This window comes from Glycine max, chromosome 13 (assembly GCF_000004515.6).
Source record: "Glycine max cultivar Williams 82 chromosome 13, Glycine_max_v4.0, whole genome shotgun sequence".
NCBI lineage: Eukaryota > Viridiplantae > Streptophyta > Magnoliopsida > Fabales > Fabaceae > Glycine > Glycine max.
Window position 1 is genome coordinate 41,598,453 of NC_038249.2, and position 20,445 is coordinate 41,618,897.

At 30.9% G+C, this 20,445-nt stretch overlaps 3 protein-coding genes and 1 long non-coding RNA gene across 4 annotated transcripts; all 4 read right to left on the minus strand.

Moving 5' to 3' along the window:
- Positions 1-157: 157 nt before the first annotated feature.
- LOC100817729 (syntaxin-71) lies at positions 158-3,435 on the minus strand. The gene is made up of 9 exons (XM_003541951.5): positions 2,726-3,435; positions 2,510-2,635; positions 2,025-2,187; positions 1,865-1,950; positions 1,656-1,724; positions 1,501-1,545; positions 1,341-1,403; positions 1,179-1,255; positions 158-375 (listed from the first exon to the last, which is right to left on the minus strand). Exons 1-9 carry the CDS (start codon positions 2,879-2,881, stop codon positions 363-365), a joined length of 798 nt encoding a protein of 265 aa, XP_003541999.2. The 5' UTR covers positions 2,882-3,435; the 3' UTR covers positions 158-362.
- Positions 3,436-4,321: 886 nt separating this feature from the next.
- On the minus strand, positions 4,322-5,091 carry LOC100815435 (protein transport protein Sec61 subunit beta). The gene has a single exon (XM_003543435.5). It carries the CDS (start codon positions 4,935-4,937, stop codon positions 4,620-4,622), a length of 318 nt encoding a protein of 105 aa, XP_003543483.1. The 5' UTR covers positions 4,938-5,091; the 3' UTR covers positions 4,322-4,619.
- Positions 5,092-5,460: 369 nt separating this feature from the next.
- On the minus strand, positions 5,461-6,608 carry LOC106795543 (uncharacterized). The gene is made up of 2 exons (XR_001384288.3): positions 5,985-6,608; positions 5,461-5,727 (listed from the first exon to the last, which is right to left on the minus strand). It is a non-coding gene; the product is annotated as an uncharacterized lncRNA (long non-coding RNA).
- A 4,167-nt stretch (positions 6,609-10,775) lies between these two features.
- On the minus strand, positions 10,776-17,109 carry LOC100818257 (MLO-like protein 6). The gene is made up of 13 exons (XM_014766343.2): positions 16,859-17,109; positions 15,080-15,196; positions 14,926-14,986; positions 14,221-14,309; positions 13,501-13,575; positions 12,617-12,711; positions 12,403-12,452; positions 12,260-12,300; positions 12,005-12,178; positions 11,824-11,859; positions 11,490-11,557; positions 11,305-11,365; positions 10,776-11,128 (listed from the first exon to the last, which is right to left on the minus strand). Exons 1-13 carry the CDS (start codon positions 17,102-17,104, stop codon positions 10,793-10,795), a joined length of 1,449 nt encoding a protein of 482 aa, XP_014621829.1. The 5' UTR covers positions 17,105-17,109; the 3' UTR covers positions 10,776-10,792.
- Between the last annotated feature and the right edge of the window lie 3,336 nt (positions 17,110-20,445).

A 20,445-nucleotide genomic window follows, 5' to 3' on the forward strand; every position in this document is an offset into this window, starting at 1 on the left:
CATAAATGGTTGATTGAGCTAATACTTAATAATAAAAAGTTGCTTATGACTTATGAGAGGTTATGGAAGAATGGAGTTAAAAGACAGACGTGCCTCAAACATCAATCTTCTAACTAGTATACAGAGACTTTCATTCTAAGAGAAATAGTAGGCAAGATTTATAGAAAAGAGTGATGACATATCAAAGTGGCCATTAATACATCAAAGAATTACAAACACATTGGTATAATATATGTTGCCATTCTCCAGCAGCTGAACCATGATGTAATATTGGAAAATTACACTGAAAGCCCCTCTGATAGCGCAAGGATGTAATAACATATTACAAACCAGTACAACAAGGGAAAGAATTCAAGATCAAGTCACCTCATAGCACTGAAATTAAGAGAAGATATTGTGTTAACCAGGAGAATAAAGAAAGAGTACAGAATTAGCATAAAATAAATAAATATAAACATTCTTGGCATGTTTTGTTATGATGAATAAAATAGTAGCTGAATATTTATTGTATCAGAGAAACAGACAATATGGCTTATTCCTGTTAATTGAATCAACTAAAGAAAGTGCATCCAATGTCCCACCATCATAATAACATGGTCAATTATACGCATGTAACAGAATTTATCATACGACTCAGCAAATTGAAGTAGAAAAGGCTTTCCAATATTATAGTGCAAAGCACATGATGATAATGAGAGTATGGGACTAGTATTACTGCTGCAATCAATGCCAAAGCACTTCATAATTCACAAAAACGGGTATCTAGGCTGGGGACATGACACAAAATCATAGATAGATGACCTCACTTATTTCTTCAAAATGGAGCAAGCAACAAATATCCCAATTCCTAAACTGGAAGTTCAGCATGCAATGCATATATATTTATAGATCTAACATCTTTCTTGTTTTTGAGATCAATCTAGAATGTTGCTTTCGATGCAAGAAAGGAAGTAGTGTGCTTAAAAGCAGTCACGATAAGTAGTCTTGTAAAGTACACAAATGAGTAGTGGTATTTCATGTTAGAAAGCATGTGAATCAAGCAGCTGTTTGCAGAGTTCAATAGTAAAAGCAAATTAATAACGGATCAAGTAAATTTTGGACAACAAAATCAAATGTTTTTGTCACTGACCATGTTTCAATTTGAAGGCTGGGAATCAGGCATAGGACAAAGGACTTACTTGTATAAATACAAAAAGATTCCAAGAAGAACACAGAGCAGAACAATGTCGATGCAGAAATTTCGACTAGACCTTATCTGTAGAGGAAACAAAAATTGCAATTCAATGTAAACTTAAAATTTCCGCAGAAATGAGGAGAGTGCAATTAATCACATCAATTACCTCGGTGAGAGTTTTCTTCAGCCTTACGTTTGTGTTTCTGACATCAGCTGCTGCTCTATCCACCTGTATAATCGTGCCACACACAAATGACACGATATTATTTTTTGAAAACTATCTATCTGAACATAGAAAAGCAAGACAGAATAAATAACTATTTTACCTTTGTGTCAATTTCATCCATTAAGGGAACTTGCCGATCAATTTCCTGAGCATAGTTGGGGGGGGGGGGGGTATATGAGAAAATGATTATCCTCATAAAATCCAACATCTTTCAACAAAATTCCTAATCAGAGCTAGATGCACAACACAACAAACCTCATTCATTTCATGTGCCAGATCCTTCAAGGTATCCAATCCCTCTGATATGATATCAAGTCCTTCATCCTGTACAAATTAAAATTTGAATCATCTTAAGATTGTACGTAGATCAGCCAGTGGCAAAATAACATAAAATGATTATAAACATAATTTAGCAATTAACGTAGACAACAAGGTAATTGAAATACTGAAGAAATCTTGCTTACCTGTTTCGTCCTGCGCATCTCATACTCTTGTCGAAACTGACTGGATTCTTCACTTTGCTGGAAATAATCACTGCTAAGATGTCCCTCTGAGGTTGGGAATGAAAGAGAGTCAGTATTGAAACATAATTCAAATGCATTTAATATAAGCAACGCCAATGACCTGATGAATCAAACTTGATATGCGGCTGAGATGAGGTAGCGGTCCATCCTGCAGTTTGAACAGCAGCACCAGAAATACCATCTGGTATTGCTTGGATTCTCTCTGGCAATGCCAGAACAAGATCCTGTCGAACGGCCATGTCCTCTTTTGTGAGACCTTTAACCTGTTAATGATAGTTTTAGATTTTGAAAAGCAATCAAAACCTTGATTCTATAATTGCTAGTCAAAGATAACATAGAACAAAAAGACACAAGCAAACTGAAGCAGATTAAAAAATCTTCTTTTGAAAAATATATTTAAATAGCATTGGTTTTTATATGCACCCTTTTCAGAGAAAGACAATTTTTTAGTGATTTGTTTGGTTTAGTAATGTAAAGGCACAGGGTTTTAAATTATTTTTGTTTTAGCATGTATTAGTTAAAGACTTGTTCTTAATATGATAAAAAAAAAAAAAAAGTGAAGAAACAGAGCACTCAAATGTTCACCTTCTTGTGCATCAATTTGCGGAGTTTAGGAAGCTCGTCCATGAGTCTACCTTTGGTTCGACGAACCTCTGCATTCAAAGCCGCAGCAGAAGCCCTGTTCTTCTCCGTGGAGGCAACCTCCGATTTCTGAATTCAAGTAAACAACACGTCAACGTCATTTTCAACAACAAAAGCAAAATGAAGGAAGGAGAAGAAAGAAAGGGAAGAGAATGGAACATTGAGAGCAGATTGAATGCTGGAATCAACAGCGGCGTAGAGGCGAGCGAAGAGATCATCGCCATAGGCATTGAGCTCGCGCTGCTTATCGATGTCGTATTTCTCATATTTGTGGCATATGTCGTCCACGCGGAAGAGAATGTCGATGACGGACATTGTTGTTATGGTTTCTCCTCAGGTTGTTGTTTTGAGGGGGGAAACTCTGCAAAATAAGGAGTGGTGAAGTGTGTACGCAGAGAGAAAGCTAAGGTTGTTGGCTTGTGATTCTGGCACAGTTCGTTACTCTGCACTGTTCCATCTCAAATGCAAACGAGGCGTTCAGCGCATAAAACGCATACAACAGCGTGTCACTTCCTTTCTCGCCATGGTCACAACTTTGCCTTTCCTTTCTTTCTTCCAAAAAAAAACTTCACTTCCTCTCAACTTCAAACCTATATATAACTAACCAATGCTCCATTCCTATTTGATATGATTACTCTTAATGTTACCTCATTTTCAATAAGTCAATGCTAATAAGATACTTTTACTATTAAAATTTATATGGATCTCATAAAATAATAAATAAATAAGTGAAATTCACATTGTATTCGTATACATTTTACCTAATAATAAAATATATTTCAAAAACAATGTAGCGTTCCAAAATTGAATCTAGCCGAAGAGATTAATCTTACAATAATTAATGTTCAAATTTTTACTATGAAAAATATTTACATTTAGTGTTTAATTATGTTTCAAACATGATTAATTTTAAAAAAAAAACATACATGGGAACTAAAAAGAATAAAAAATCACAAACATATTAACTTTTAATCACTTTCTTCTTTTGTTTGTTTCATAAAAATATAGTATTTCAACTATTTATAATATTTAAAAGGGTTTAATATTTTTTTCTCCTAAGTATTTTCAAATTTTCATTTTTAATCTTTAATATAAATTTTGACTCATTAATGTTCTTGATTTTTTTTCATTAACATTTTTATCTCTGCTTTTGATTTTGCCGTCAAACAGTTACATATGCGTACACGTATTAATTTTATTATTATAATTTTAAGCATCTTGACATCTTGTAGCAATTCATTTTTTATTTTGGAAATTTATCTCTTACTAGCTCCAAATCAATCTATTACTTTCTCAAATAATCTAACCCCAATTCAACCAACTGAGAAATCTAAACCGAAACAATTCACTCCCAAAATTACACGTTTGCCACGTATGCACCACAATTAATGACATCTACTGCATTTTTAAATGCCTAAATTTAAATACCTAAAAATATATTTAAGCTTAACTTTTGGTTCTTTCCGGTCAAAATCTTGGTTTTTCGTAGACGCAAAATTTGGAAGAAAAGCTTTGGACCTACAACATGCATTCTACTCCCTAGAATGATGGTAGAAATCATCAATCTGGAGCTGTTTTAATTAAAATCGCTCCATTGATTCAGTTTAATTAACGCAAGATTAGGTTCCATTACAAAGCTTTTTATGTGATATGCTCTGAAATCATTTCTGCAGACTAAAATCACATAATTCACAACTTGTTTTCCGAACATACACCAGCAAGGAAAAATAAAAATAGAAAGCAAACTAGCATTGATAACATCGAAAAAAACTTTGATCAAATTAATAACTTGTGCAAAAGAAACCATCAAATTCCTTTGAGAAAAAGGAACAATAGCAAACCTAGCTCATTAATATACATACACGATTAAATAAACGACACAGATCGATGTTTATGGCCAAAGCCAAAATTAACCACGGTAAGTAGACAGTCAACGATTTGATTCCACAGCTACAACAAAATAGCAAGTGTTAACAAAATTACGGAATTAAAAACCGAAACCAAAGCGATCGGATGCGGATCAGAACTACAAATCCAAAAGAGGATCGTAAGATCAAACGGTGCCGCCAGATTTGGAGCGGTAGAGTTTGCCGAACACGTGGAGCGCGGTGACGAAGCCGATGAAGCAGAGGCTCATCACCAGCACCACCGTCGGCGAAATCTTCAGCCCCGGAGCATCGTCCGTGTAGAACCTCAGCATGTTGCTGCTGCCGCCTCCGACGCCGGTGCTGGCGGAGCTGTTTCCTCCGCCGAGACGGCGGCGGCGCATGCCAGCGGTGGCGGCGGCGGAACCGCGGGGAGCCATGCCTGCTGGTCCTGGTCGCGTGGCTGTTGAAGTGGAGGACTGAGACTGAGAGGAACCTCTGGCCATGACGCAAAGATGAAGGAAGAAGGAAACAGAGGAATTGAGAGATACAAGGCGAAAAACAAATTTGGGGTAGGAAAGAAAGAACAAGGGTTACAAAAAATTAGAATGAATACATCAAGATTGGTATTTATCCGGGGTTAAAAAATTAAAATATCATAACCAATTCGTCCTAGAGTCATATACATTAAAAAAAAAAAGTCATATACATTTTAACAAGAATTTTAGATTAAATAACGGATAAGATAATATCAATTATTGTAAAAAAAAATTATCCATTTTAATGTTTTTTTTTCATTTTTAATTCTTGAAAACATTTAAATTTAAATATTAGTCCATATAAATTTTTTACCTTTCAATTATAATTTATATAAAATTTTTACTTTTAATTTAGTTCCTAAAAATATTAAATTCTAATTTTTAATCCATAATTAATGTTTGTCTTACTTTAGTCACTATTAAAATATTTAATATTTAATCATGAAAAAATCAATAAATATTTCAATCAATAATATATATTACTCTCATCTTTATTTGATTCGTCTCATTAATATTATCGCATAATATCATTTAAATCATCATTAAAAAATAATGATGAAACTAAAAGTAAAATATGTGACCTAGACATCAGTCACACTTGGATTAAACTAAAATACTTTTTTTCGGGTATCCATGAAGTCTCATAGGAGTTTCTCTCACAGTAATAATAATTGGTTCAAATTAATGACCCACCATAGTTATGCAGGTGCACATCGATCTCTTAAGTCATACGCAGCAGTATTTAACAGGAATTTGCCTACAATAGCAAGATATTCAGTCATAAAATACTAGCCATATCATAAATTTTTTATTTATTAATGGCTTAATATAGTTTTAAAAATAATTAGTCGATATGCTAATATTTTATATAACCATGTATTGGTTTGTATCAAATATTGAATTTTAAGAAAAAAATCTTTACTAAAGTGTTCTATTCCCAAAGTAATTAAGTTAATTTATACTACTACATGAACTAAGACGCTTCGTGTGTGTATATATATGATTATAACTTACAAGGAAAACGAAGTTAAAAGAAGAGTTCATTTGAGTAACGTTCTCCGACGATCGATGTTGAAAAAGTACAAGAAAGAACTTATGAAAGGCGAATTCTGCAGTATGTAATTAAACAGAGGAATTAAGTATGTTAGTATGTTATATATGTACATGCAGAAATGGAATTGAAGATGTATCTGCTTTAGAAGAGGTTGTGGTTGGGTGGACCATGGTGCATGGCACGAAGGCGGCGTATGGTACGGTCATGGTTGCTAATGTGCTTCTGATCATCAACACGGTCATGACTTAATGAAAGCCACAGGAGCATCACCACCACTATCAAGCACAGCATCACATTAACATACCAATGCTGCAACATTTTTTCTCTACTCTGTCGGTGTGTGTAAACCAAACACAATAACGTAATATATATTATGTGTATGTGATATGTCTAAATTGAAAAAGAGGGGCGCCGCCTGGATTTTATCTTTGGTCTGATACCACTACTCAGCTGCCTCTGGTTTTCCTTTTCCTCTATCTTCACAGGCTGACCATGCCACGCCATCACCTTCTAATAAACCCATTTTTTCTTCTAATTATACACTTACCAATGATAATTTAGGCTTGCATTACATTTCCTTCTTCTTCTTCTTTCATTGAAGTCCTAATTGTTCTTCTACTTAGATAACTTGAAGTTTTATATTATTGTGTATGTTTTTCTTATTAATTTTTTTTTATAATTATATTTTGAAAATAATATTTATATTATATATATATATATAGTGTTAAATTTTTAATATGTAGGAAATCAAAAGTACACATATGTTTACTAATATTAAATAAATAATGGTTTATTTAATACTATAATCATAATTATAACTTACCTTTTATTTCATGTATAAAATCGTGTTGTTTTAAATAATTTTTTGTTATAATATCACATTATTTATTTAGTATTAATAAAATGCGCACTTTTTGTCCTTCACACATTAATGTTATATATAATATATTTTTATACATATATCGAACAAGTTAATTATGTACCTTAATGATTCTCAAGTTTGTTTTAAACCAAGGAGTCTTGGCATTTTTAATGGTTCTTGTGTCAATTTTAGTGGTTCTCGTGTGACAGACTAGACCATACATATTTCATTATTTAGCAGATTTGGTTCTTCTTTTCAATTGGAGCCTCCATTTCTTGTATTCATGTGCTTAGAAGAAGCAAAATCACGGCCAATCCATCTTCACTCTATTCAAGTTTTCTTTTTATCCATGATTTCCTTCCTTTGGCATTGTTGGTTTATGCCTCTTTTGTAAATTTTGTTGGTCGTAGTTAGTTTGGACTTCTAATCAACTTATTTATAGAAGAAAAATAAAACAAGAATGGGACCTTGGATTCAAACCTCACATCGATCATTTTTTTTTTCATTTTCTAAACCACACATTCTCACCACATTAGCATCATGCTATTAGTCACAACACGTCAGTATCAGACAACTGTGTTAGCGCCACGTGCACCACCTCATCAGCATTACATGGCCATATATTAAGAGAAATTCTGACTTTGGAAGGTTAACTTGGGAAATTCCTACAACTCTGTATACAAATAATACATGGAAGATCTAATGCCTTCAAAGATTCACATTTCATAAAAAAATTTGATAGACTTTCATTATAATTATAAAAAAAAAAGTATGCCATCAACCAATTAAATCAATTTTGTATAACTTTTTAAATAGTAGTTATCAAAGTGAATAAACTTATAATACATAAAATTATGATCGATGACATTATAAAACAATTTAAAATTTAAACTATTGGTGAATATAGTATTTTCTCTTTATAAAATTTGTAGTCATCTTTTATCAAAAAAGAATTATTTCTTGTATTCAATATCAATCTCGTGTTGACTCAGATCTGAACCCACAAGAGTCGAGTTGGACTCATTGACATTTTGTGGTGAATCATGATCCAGGTGGCCCATTTCCATTTCATGGTGATGAATAGAACTAGAAGATAAAGCATTGACCTTGGACTTATGGTGATGCGAGATGCAGGATAGGGGTGAATCAAAATCAATCTCATAGGGATGATTGGGTTGAGACATAGGTTAATTTGCAATTTGGGGTTGAGGGTGAAGATGAAGGGATTTGCGATTGCAATCAACGATTTTGTTTTACATGTTTCTTCGCAGTGTGGTGCCAATTCCTTAGATCTCTAGCTACTCTTTCATTGATTATGGTTGGTTTTATTGTTGAACCCATCTGTTATCATCCACAACCAATCAAATTTTGTTCATTCTTAAATCCTATCTCAGAAATTTAAAAAAAAAGTTAGTTCATACATGTTTACAATTTAAAAGAAAATATAAAAAAATGCAGATTTATTTTAAAAGAATATGAACTATCATGCAGAGTGTTGGTTTTATCTAAGTTTTTTGCATTGTTATGCAAACAAATACGAGAGCATAGAGAGGAAGAGTTACGTAGCTGCAAAGGAATTGAACGAGGACCCTGCCACATCATCCACGTTAGTCGTATGCAATTAACTTGAGACTAATATTGGCAAAGTTTTAATTAGTATGAGTTAGATAAGTATGGATTTAGAAAAAGGGACAAACCCATTGAGACTTTGATCACCGAATCCTCTGTTTGGGAATGGAAAGAGGATTTTATCCCAAATTGAAGCTGAAAAAAAAGAAAAAGTTCCATCATAGCATTCATTTCAGATGAGTAATTAAACTCAATAAAAAAAACAAGACAGTGTCATTCATCAAGGATAAAAAAATGCGAATACAAATATAGTAATGGCATTTATTCAGATTACAATTGCATTTATGTAGAAATATAGCAATAGCATTTATGTATTTTACCGTGGAAAATTAATTTCGTTTTCAATGACCTGAGTAGTAGCAATCCCGAAACTTATTTTGCTCGACTTACCGCAGTCCATGAAAAGTAGGCAAGCTGAAAAGCATTCTGTTCCAATGAGCACGCGCAGAAAAGAGACATGTAAAACTTAGATTAGTAACTAAGTTAAGAATTTACATTGATTGATGTCGTTGCTCTGAAAAAGTGGTATAAAAACATACCTGAAAGAGCACGAAATTAATGAGGTAGAGAGTAAGTCGAGGTTTGTTAAACCAAAAGAGATCATCCCCTGGTTGCACTAGTGGCACTACCTTTACAACCTCTCCTCGTTGTTCAATTCTTTGCCCATCTTTGTTATCATCACTTGCAGCTTGGCTCCAACTAATAGAACAATCTGCATTTTAATTAGGAGAAACTAGATTAATTCATTGATTATGATAATTAATTAAGCCAATTAAGGCATTTCATGTGCTTACAATCAAAGGAGCAAATGGTAGCCAACAATAAGAGTACCAGCCTCTCCATATACAAATAATGTACAGAAATCTAAGTATTTATACATTTAATTAATAATCTGTAAAATGATTTAGCTTGGTGAATTATATATTATAAGATGAACTCGCTTACCATAACTACGTAGGAACTTTCACGACACTATGGTCTAAATTAAAATTGATGAAAGATACGGTCCTCCGCAATGACGAAAATGCCACAATGTCAAAAAGTGGCTAAGGTTGTAATCGGTGTTTTAACGATATGTTGAATTAGAAAATAATCAAAGTATATATATAACCTTAGCTGCCTTGATCCATTTTTCTTTCTTTTTTGTTAAATTTTTTTTCTTTCGGAGTCTTTTAGGAAATAATTTAGAAAGGAAGTTGTCGCTGAAACCAAGTGCAATTAAGATGATAACTACTTGTACAAATAAAAAGGGCATAGAACTGATCAACATATTCTCATGGAGCTAGGCGTACTATTTTACTTGTTGCCATCGATAATAAATCCAATCGAGCATTAGTTAAGTACGTACGCAGTGAGGTTTCGCTTTCCATAGGTTTAGTTAACTGACCTTTGTGCCTGTTCCTATATAGATTCTGTTATGAGCGAGAGGAATAAGATGAAATGTCTTTGTTCGAGGTCAAGTCCCTCCTACTAAACTATGCTTTTCTTGGAATATTTCTCTGCTTTCATTCCAATATGGTCAAATTTTTATATAATCCATTCATGGTGGTTACAGAGAGTCAACAACTCTAATGACAACAACAGTTTCGTAACAGCTTATGCTAACTAATTAACAAACTCATGGTCATGCATGCAATCACGTGTTCGGGTCTTATACGTAATCGTCCAATTCAAGTGTCTGGGTCGCATGGTGCTTCTTCATGGTCGTACCTCGTGAGTTACAGGTGGTGAATCTTCACTCCTGTACTGCTAACACTATCTGTCCCTGGAAAAATTACGTTATTTTCAAGGTGTTGGGTGTAGAAAATAAAACATGAGTAAATATTATAAAATATGAGGTTCCATGGGTGCAGATTCCATGGCTCAACTTTTATGAGGTTTAAACCATGGTTAATTTGGTGTAATACTGCAATTCTATTGTTTATTTGCCCAGTTAAATATTATAAAATATTCAAAAAACATACAAACTACTTTTATTCATAATATTTTTATTAAATATATCAATTGTATTACTTTTAAATATTAAAGAAAAGGAAAACTATACACATTTAAATACAAGGCGCGTCTCATTTTCAAAATGAAAAGAGTAGAACTAATTCATTTATTTTTCAGAAAGGATATTATATAACATCACAAGAAGCATAAAACAAAACAATATATTAACCCCCGCTTTAGCTTCCTTCGAAATTATCCAATGCCTTGAAATATCTCCACAAGGTGAGATGCTACTAAAATTACCATCACCTTTGTGATTTAGACATTTAATAAAATATGTAGTCATTTTTTATCAAAAGAAAAATCCTTGCCACGTTCAATATCAATCTCATGGGCCTGGTGACCCATTTCCATTTGACGGTGGTGAATAGAAGAACTAGTAGCATTGACCTCACAAGGAAGATGGGCATCCAAATCGAACCTTATTGGAGAAGAGGGATAAGTGGCCATTTCACTATGGTAGCGGCGCAGGAAATTAGCGTTGGACTTAGTGTGGTTGGGAGTCTGCAATCGCAATCCACGGTTATGTTTTACGTTCTTCTTCGCTGTGTGGTGCCACTTTCTTAGAGCCCTGGCTACTCTTTCGTTAAAAATGGTTGGCTTCATTGTTGAACCCATCTGCTCTCACCCACAGCCAAGCAAATTTTATTCTTTCTTAAATCTTGTTTGATAATCTTTAAATTAAACAAGGAATTTATTTTTATAATAGTTATTATTAGTTAGATTCAAAAGGAAAAATTAAATAAATAATAAGTTATTTGTTGAACGAATTGATATAATATTAATCAAACTACCTGTGTCACTAGAGCATAAAGAGGAAGGGTCACGTAGCTGCAAAGGAATTGAACGAAGATCCTGGCAAAACATTCATGTTAAATTGTTGATGTATACGGTTAATTAACTTGAGACTGATTAATATTGGCAAAGATTTTTAGTACGAGTTAAAGATGTATCGATCTAGAAAACGGGACACACGTACCCCATTGAGATTCTGATCACCACATCCTGTTTTTGGGAATGGAAACAGGATTTCATCATAAATTGGAGCTGAAATACATAAAAGAATTTTTTTTTATCATTCAAACAAGTAATTAAACGCAATAAAAGACAAGATAGTACCATTCATCAGGGGTAAATTATGCGAACAGAAATGTAGTAATAGCATTTGTTCAGATAACAATTGCACCCACAAGTCCTTGATCACGTAGAAATTAATATAGCAATAGTATTTAAGTATTTTACAGTGGAAAATTTCGTTTTCGATATAATTACCAGAGTAGTCGCATAACTGAAATTTATTTTGCAGGACTTACCGCAGCCCATGAAAAGAAAGCAAGCTGAAAAGCATTCTGTACATTCCAATGAGCACGCCAGAAAAGAGATATGTAAGACTTGAATTAGTCACTAACAGCGATGTGAGAAAATTAAGAATTTTCATTTTGACAAATAAATGATTGATGTCGTTGCTTTGAAAAAGTGGTATAAAACACGTACCTGAAAGAGCACGAAATTAATGAGGTAAAGAATAAGTCGAGGTTTGTTAAACCAGAAGAGATCATCCCCAGGTTGCACCAGTGGCACTCCCTTTACAACCTCTCCTCGTTGTTGAATTCTTTGACCCATCTTTGTTATGATCACTTGCAGCTTTGTTCCAACTAATAGAACGATCTACATTTTGGCGACATTATAATTAGAAAGACAAAATATATATCATCAATTTATTTTACTAGAGGCATTGCATGTGCTTACAATCAAAGGAGCAAATGGCAACCACAGATAAGAGTACCAGCCTGTCCATATACAAACCATGTACGAAAATGTAAGTATGTATACACTTAATAATCAATAAAATGCTGTAGCTTAGTGAGTTATTATAAGATGTATTCGCTTACCGTGAGTGTTAAACAGGAGGAAAAGTACTGTGATGAACCAGATTGGAGGACTAAAAAATTAGAAAGAGAGCAGTTAATTATACTATATATTTGTACGTAAATCAAATTATGACATGTTATTTTAAAAAATGGTTGATATTTAATTATGGTAGATTGAAATTTCGAAAATAAACAAAAAGAAAAAAAAAACAATGACGAGAATTAATCACAAAACCTGATTTCAACGACCACTTTGAAGTCCTCTTCCAAAGATCTTTTGATATATTTCCGAAAGTTGAATTTCTGGTGACTTTGAGGCCCCAAATGCGTCTAAAACAATTAAATTTATATTTCATCAAGAGTACATTTCAAATACTTTATAACTTTTTCATATTTTTTAAAATTTATTTCAATAAATTTCATAAAAGAATTAAAATAAGTAATTCCATGTTAAGTTTATAATAATATAAACTCTGTTGAAATAAACTTACTAAATAATAAACATTTAAGTAAATTATTTATTCAAATGACAGGCACGCCTTAAACGATTAATGCGTGCATGTATAATATATAACGGGGAAAATTATACTTACATATCATAAATATTGCACTTGACATCCTTTCTTTTTCTGACCATATACATACATAGGGAGAGTAGCTTGTAAACTGGGGTAGATGCGTAAGGGGAAAAAAATATCAAACATAATTGGACTTAGGGTATGTTTGATTTTAAAAAATGAAAAACATGTAAAAGTTAAAAAAGATGAAAGATTTAAATTAAAGTAAAATGTAGAAGTATAAGACCTATATTATTTTAAAAAAAAAAATTCATCTTAAATACATTGAAGGTGAAAGTAATCAAACACTACCTAAAGGTCTAGGGGTGTGAACATAATTTGTTTATCAAAACTAAATTTATTTGGGCATGTTGATTTTATAGGTGAAAATAATATACACAAAATTTCATAAAGTTAAATTTGAAATAATCTATTCACAATATAGTTTTAAAAAAAAAAAGTCATTGTTTTATTCTAAAAATATAAAGTGACATACCAACTAGGTATCAATGAATAAGTAGAGAAATGGTAGGTGAAATTAATAAGGATGCAATGCGATTACCATCATAAATCCATGTCTCAAGGTCAAGTAATCTACTTTAGGAACTGACCGTACAAACTGTCTGAAGAAACAAACCTGTTACAGCAATAAGGAAAAGAAAGAAAAAAAAAGTTGAATAGGTGTGACAAGAGGCTATTCAATTAATAAACAAAATTTAACAAGTGGCACAAACTCTTATTTTTAAACAAATGAAAACAAAATATCTGATTTATAAAACGTGGGGAAATTAGAAACTTCTGTTGGCTCTGTTACAAAGGATCAAGGCTTCCATAAGGATACCATTTGTCAGGGGCAGGATGGTAATTTAACAAGCGAGAATGGTCCAGCTGGTATAAATATGAGATATCATAGGACAGGAAATTAATAGGAGCAGTTAGAACTTAGAAGCAAAGTCACTAAGCTGAAAGTGTTTCCAACTTGCATGTCTAATGTCTATAGCGTTATTTGACTTATTTCTTTCCCATCTTCTAGGAACTGATTTGCATTTCATTTTTTTTTATTTTTTTGTCCTTTTATAAGTTTAGTTGGCATGCATTTTCATATTGGTAGAACATGAATGATATGATTTTCAGCATTTGAGCTATATACTGAGTTTCCACCTCCAGATGTAAACGTAAACTAATATGCACTAGCTATTGGCGAAGCTTCATTTATTTGTTTTTTTATAGATACACGTACTCGAAAAATTAAGAAAAAAATATATGGATAGGCATGACTTACAATCCAAACGAGGACGGTATTTTGGGTCCAAAAACTCAAATGTCTTCTTCCAAATGACGTTTCTCTCGCAAATCGAAATCGTTCAGGATCTGTGATAAATAATAACACATAATATTGCACCTATAAGTGTGAGTATACCAAATTATATAAATTAAGAAATATTAAATTAATGTAAAAATATTTTTATTCCTTAAATAAAATGTCTTTATTATAATTGTCGTCTAAGAAAATAAAATATGTTCCAAAATAATTATTATTTTAATTTTCAATAAAATATATTTTTACTTGTATCCTTATAATATTAATGATAGATAATAAAATTTATAAATGAATTAATGATAATAACACTAATTTTATAAAATTATTAGTTATTATTCTTTTTTATTTATTTCTGATTTTTCTTGATCTATATAAGATATCTTAAGAAGATAATTTTAGAAGAAAAAGAGCAATAAAAGAATGAGTTGTTAGGTAAAAGGACAGTTTTTTTTCTGAATGAAAAAAAAAACTCTTTTTATTACCTTGATAGGAGACATATACAACTATTAAGTGAGGATATAATTAACAAAAGAAAATTATTAACCTAGCTAGGTCTTAAAGTTATAAAACAATAAATGATTTGGAACGAAAAAAGAAAGTGTAAGACATGAATATCTTTGAAAGAGAACGAGTACATTTATATATTATCATATGCAGACGACTAACCGTGTGAAAATTGGTACTCTGCTGTCTTGGTTTCCACTTCCCACCGTTTCCACCTTCTCATCTATTGTAGCAAATAATTAAAGAAAATAAGCAACTCAGATGTATCCAAAGAGGTATTCGAGTTGTTAAAGAATATACATATTTTCTTACGTACCTTGGCTCTACCTAGAGCCAGAGTGAGTATGCAGTAAAGGACATGAAACACAGCCAGCACGAAGATAAATATATGGAGTTGATGAATGGCCTCGGATGAGACAAATGGGACTTTACCCTACGCATTTATACAATAAAAACTACATTAGCTAGGACCCACTTAATAAATTAAAATTTTTAATTAACACCGAATAAGAAAATATATGTAATTTATATCCAAAAACAGAAAATATATGTAGTTATATTTAGGCGTGAGTATAACCCGGTTGGTTCATCTTACTAATTCAGTCCGATCCAAAGTTGATTATGATAGTGTAAAATTTTGAAATTAGACCCAATATATTTTGAGAACCAATTTGAATTATGTTTTGAATTGTTTCAATTTGATTTATTACGTATTTTATATTCTTTTAAATCTATATCTTTCTAATAATTGTATATTAATAAAAAATAATATTTAATAGATGATTTTGTGATAATATGATATTATATTTATAATTATATTATTTATTTTAAATATATTCTGAAATATATAAATTAATTTATTTTTATACTTATTTTATTATACAATTAAACTATAAATATATATTGCTATGATTGACATGTTACATTAAAAAGTCAGTCCCTTATTATTTATATTTTGAGTGTTGATCGAATTGGATTCAAATAAATGACCATATCAAGAACAAAGATAAATTTGTCTAAACCTATCCCTCGTTTACCCCTAACTGGATTAAAGAATTATAATTTAAAACAAAGTTAAAAAAAAAAAAAAGACTACCTTTAAATGGAACGAAATGAAACTTAAGTCTCTCTCAAATACAATATTTTTCCTCTTTTCTACCTGCCTCTAGCTGTTTCTTGATTAAGATAAAGTTCAAAAATCTTCACAGATTTCCAGCATACATTTTTTTTCTTTTTTTTATGAGACCCTTTAATAAGCTTTGACGAGGTTCACATGATCAGGGATTCTCTTCAAACCAAAAATAAATTAAAGTATAAAACTCAAAGCATTATTAATAATTAATGCTGGATATTTCCAACCCTATATTTACGGCAAAGAACAATGCCCATTCTTTTGTCTAGTTGAAATTTTTCCGCGAGTGAATTATTTTCTACCTAACAAACTAAATCGTGCATGGAGAAGTCAGTGAATTCATAGTATAATTAAGTTAGGGAGAAGTATTTTTCTCTTGTCAATTATCATTACTACAACTTTTGTAGTATAGCAACACATCACACAAGGCAAAAAAAAAAATAGTAAACTCAAATAGATATTGGTTCTTCTAGCTAGAGTGCAAAAAGAATTGGAAGCGAAACAGCATATAAATTTGTGGAAAGTTTCTCAATTAATATGTTTTTTTAACATATTCTTTTAAATATATTTTGTTATTATTGTCAGAAATATATTGAAACAAAATTTGTGACTTTTTTCTTATTTAATGGACTACGTACGTACTCTTTTAATTTTATAATTTTGAATAAATCTAAAGTATAACAAAATGTGTTATATATATATATATATATATATATATATATATATATATATATATATATATATATATATATATAAATGTATGTTATAGAATGTTATTAATTTGATAATACAAGAAATATTTAATAATATACTTTTTAACATATTCTTTTTAATACAGTTATTATTTGAGAAAAAAATGATAATTTTTAATAAATTTTAATGAATATATTAAAAAATGTGTTATTATCATGTCTTAGAACATGTAACACATACATGAAGAAGATGTTGACCCTACATACATACTTGGGCTGCACACTTGTCCCTTGCGCCCAGTGCTAAAATGCGGCGGTTGTTTTGGTTATCGGAATCGAGAAACGCAGCTAGTAATCTCCGGCCATTGGTATCGTCATGATGATGATCATCTAATGGAGGCTTGACTCTTTTGATACTGCAGGGGTGAAATTTTCCCGCAACCTTTTCTGATATGCATATCCTCGATATTACACCTTCTCCTACCGTTAGGAGCAATGATATGAACCCCAACAACATAAGCTCTGCATTCACGCATGCATGTAATCCAACTATCAACTTAATTATTTTTCACTAAGCTTTAGTTTGTTATTCAAACAAGTTAATTAATTCATTCATATACTCAAACTAACCTGATTTGATCTTTTCAAGTGACTCGTACAGAGCTCTTTTGTGCTTCTGCTTAAACCACTTCTCGCATGAATATATATACACACGGTGGTGCAAGTATATATTAATATTGATGGTAAAATTTAATACTTAGACATGTAATTAACTGATATATGCATGCATATATACCTTTCCTATGGCATGGAAGATGTGCTCAATGGTGATAGATATGGAGAGCAAAACAAAACAAACAAGCCGGTGATATCTATATGTTCTAATAGTGGGGTTACGTACTTCCAGTGAGATTCGAACAAAGAAGGTCATTAATTAATTAATTAATTAATTTCATTGTTTATTGTACTTATAACAATGTTAAAAAGGAAGAATCAAATAACCCAGTTTGTTCTTCACTAAACGTGACATATATACTCTGTTTAAAAAAAGGGGGGGACATAAATACAAAGCTATTGACGCACATATATATATGAACGGAAAAGATATTTTGTTTTGGAGTAAAGATTGGTTATGATGCAATACAACTCAAGTGTACTAAAATATGACTATATGAGAGATAAGTTATCAATGTAAGTGATGATGTGGTGTAACAAAATAGAGAGAGAGAATCAAAATAAAAAATCTAAGAAAAAATATTTGGTTGACTTTTATTGTTGTATCACCAAGAGATTTGACTTGAGATACGAGTATACTTTTTTTTATAAGGAATGAAATACGAGTAAATATAAATAAGTATGATATTTAATTTTTTTACTTATAAATTAATATTAAAGTAATGTTATTGTTAATAAAATCTTTATGATGTCTTAATATTTTTTTCTCGTTATTGCTTTTAATAATATTAATTTATTTTATATTTATTTTTTTCTATTTCTTTCTTTAGTATGATATATATATATATATATATATATATATATATATATATAATCGTTTTTGAATTAGTTGATATTGATATATATATATTTATTGTTTTCTATTTCCTTTTATTTATTTTCTTTACATTTTTATCTTATTTTTAAAATTTGATCGATGAGTAGACTATGCTTATCACTAACTTGGTTATTAATTTGGCATATTAAATTCGAAAAAGTTAATACAAGTCTAAGTACAAGTTGCCTATCTATTAAATTACTAGAATGACGTGGAGAATTGGATATGCAGACTCTTCAAATGAGAGGTATATGCCGGATGGCCAAGAAGCGTGTTTTGTTCAGCCTTGGAGACGAAGAAACTAATAAGGAGCTTATTTTCAAGGGTAGCTAGCTGGACCATTGTAATCAGGCTTCGTCAACTTTTCATTGATATAGCAAACCAGACCTTAATCAGAAATTAAAAGCCCTATATCTCAAGGAATATTTATCCAAGGTAAGAAAACATCATTTTAGAACATATCAAACATGATCCTTTCATTCTAGCTTAACAAATTTCCAAACACGTACGTTTCTCCAGAGAAGAGCAAAAGACAGGAAACCTTGCCATCCGTGCCAATGACCACCGCACGTCCCAACCCCCACCAAAGCCAGCCCACACTCTCGCTCACAATATTTGCTGTTGGAATTAATTGATATTTTTGGTTTTCCTTACAACTTTGGTCCCTTTTTTCTGGTAATTAAGAAACGGTTCATTGTTGAAGACTATGCATGAATGCTTAATTAGTTTGCCAAACTCTGACCACAAAACTAGATAAGGGACCGTACCTTCGTGAAAAATTACTTTAACCTACTCCGGTTAGAGATACTAATTTTACGTAAAGAGTCAGTGAAGACATGTATAGTAGATTTTGTTCCTTAATTTGTAAAATGACACCTGACTAGATTAAACATTGATATATTACTGTTTTTCTTCGCTCTGCAATTAATGACCTAAATATATGCCACAATGTCAAAGGTGACTTACTAGTTTTACCCTGCAAGTGTTTTTTTTATCTATACGTATTAAAAAATTTATAATAATTCATACCATTTTATTTATTCAATTGAGTTAAACACCTTATATGTTTTGAGTTCAATATTCCCAACCGATTTTTTAACCAATATCTTCATTTCTGCATGTTTATCCAACCAAGTATTATTTCACAATTCTCTCTATACACCACCCTAAGGTGATCTTAGTGCAAATTCACACAATTAAAAATAGTTCATGAACCTACAAAGTATTTTAATCAACCTAAGTATATATATAATTAAATATATTTCTTTTATTTATATAGGAAGAATTTTAAAAAACAAAGATAAATTAATATTTTAGCACACGCAATGCACATATAAAATTTTATTTTATATAACTAAAAATAATACTAAATAAATATTTTTAATATATAAATTATATTATAATTAAAATTTATAAAATAAATAAATATTTTTAACATATATATCATATTTTAAATTTATAATAAAAAAATTATATTGTAATAATGTGATATAGAGGCGTTTTTAATTGTCATGAATAACCATGATTGAAATTTGAAAACACATAACTTTTTAGAGCGAATTTAAAAACTAAGTTTCTACTCCAAAAATACTTACTAAAATTTACCCAACCGATGATGCATACATAGTATTATAATCAGTGAGCTCATAAGATAATTAATGTTATTGAGCATGGTGGGATGGACGAAATACATGAGGTTGCAAAAACTTAGGGACCACGAAATCAAAATAACACACTGGGGGCATCCTGAGAATTGAATTTTGGACCTCTCGCCCCAAAAGCAAGACCCGTGCCACTAGACCAAATGTCCAAATCTGAATTATCTGCCTTCAACAGAATTTATATATATTCAATATTGAAACAAACAAAGTACAATAAACATTATTTGTATGAATTAAAAAAAGTTTAATATTTATATATTGATGATGAAAAATAATCATAAATTATTTTAAAAGTCAATAAACTTATTATATATCATCATTAAAGAAATTAATTAGTCATTTAATTATTATTTTTTCATATAAAAATAATAATTTGTCATTATTTTATATTAACAATTAATTTAATTTTTAATAATAATAATAATAATAATATTTAGAAACTAAGCTTCTAAATAATTTGTTAATTGACTGATGATATAAAAAAATATTATTTAGTAATAGGTTAAAATTAAACTCGTATAATAAGTATTTAAGCAACATCACTAAGCATAACTAAGGCAAATCTTAAATAGATAATCAAGCCGAATAAAACAAAAATTCATTTTGGATATGTCATAAGTTTAATTTGAGTCCTCGTTTATTTTC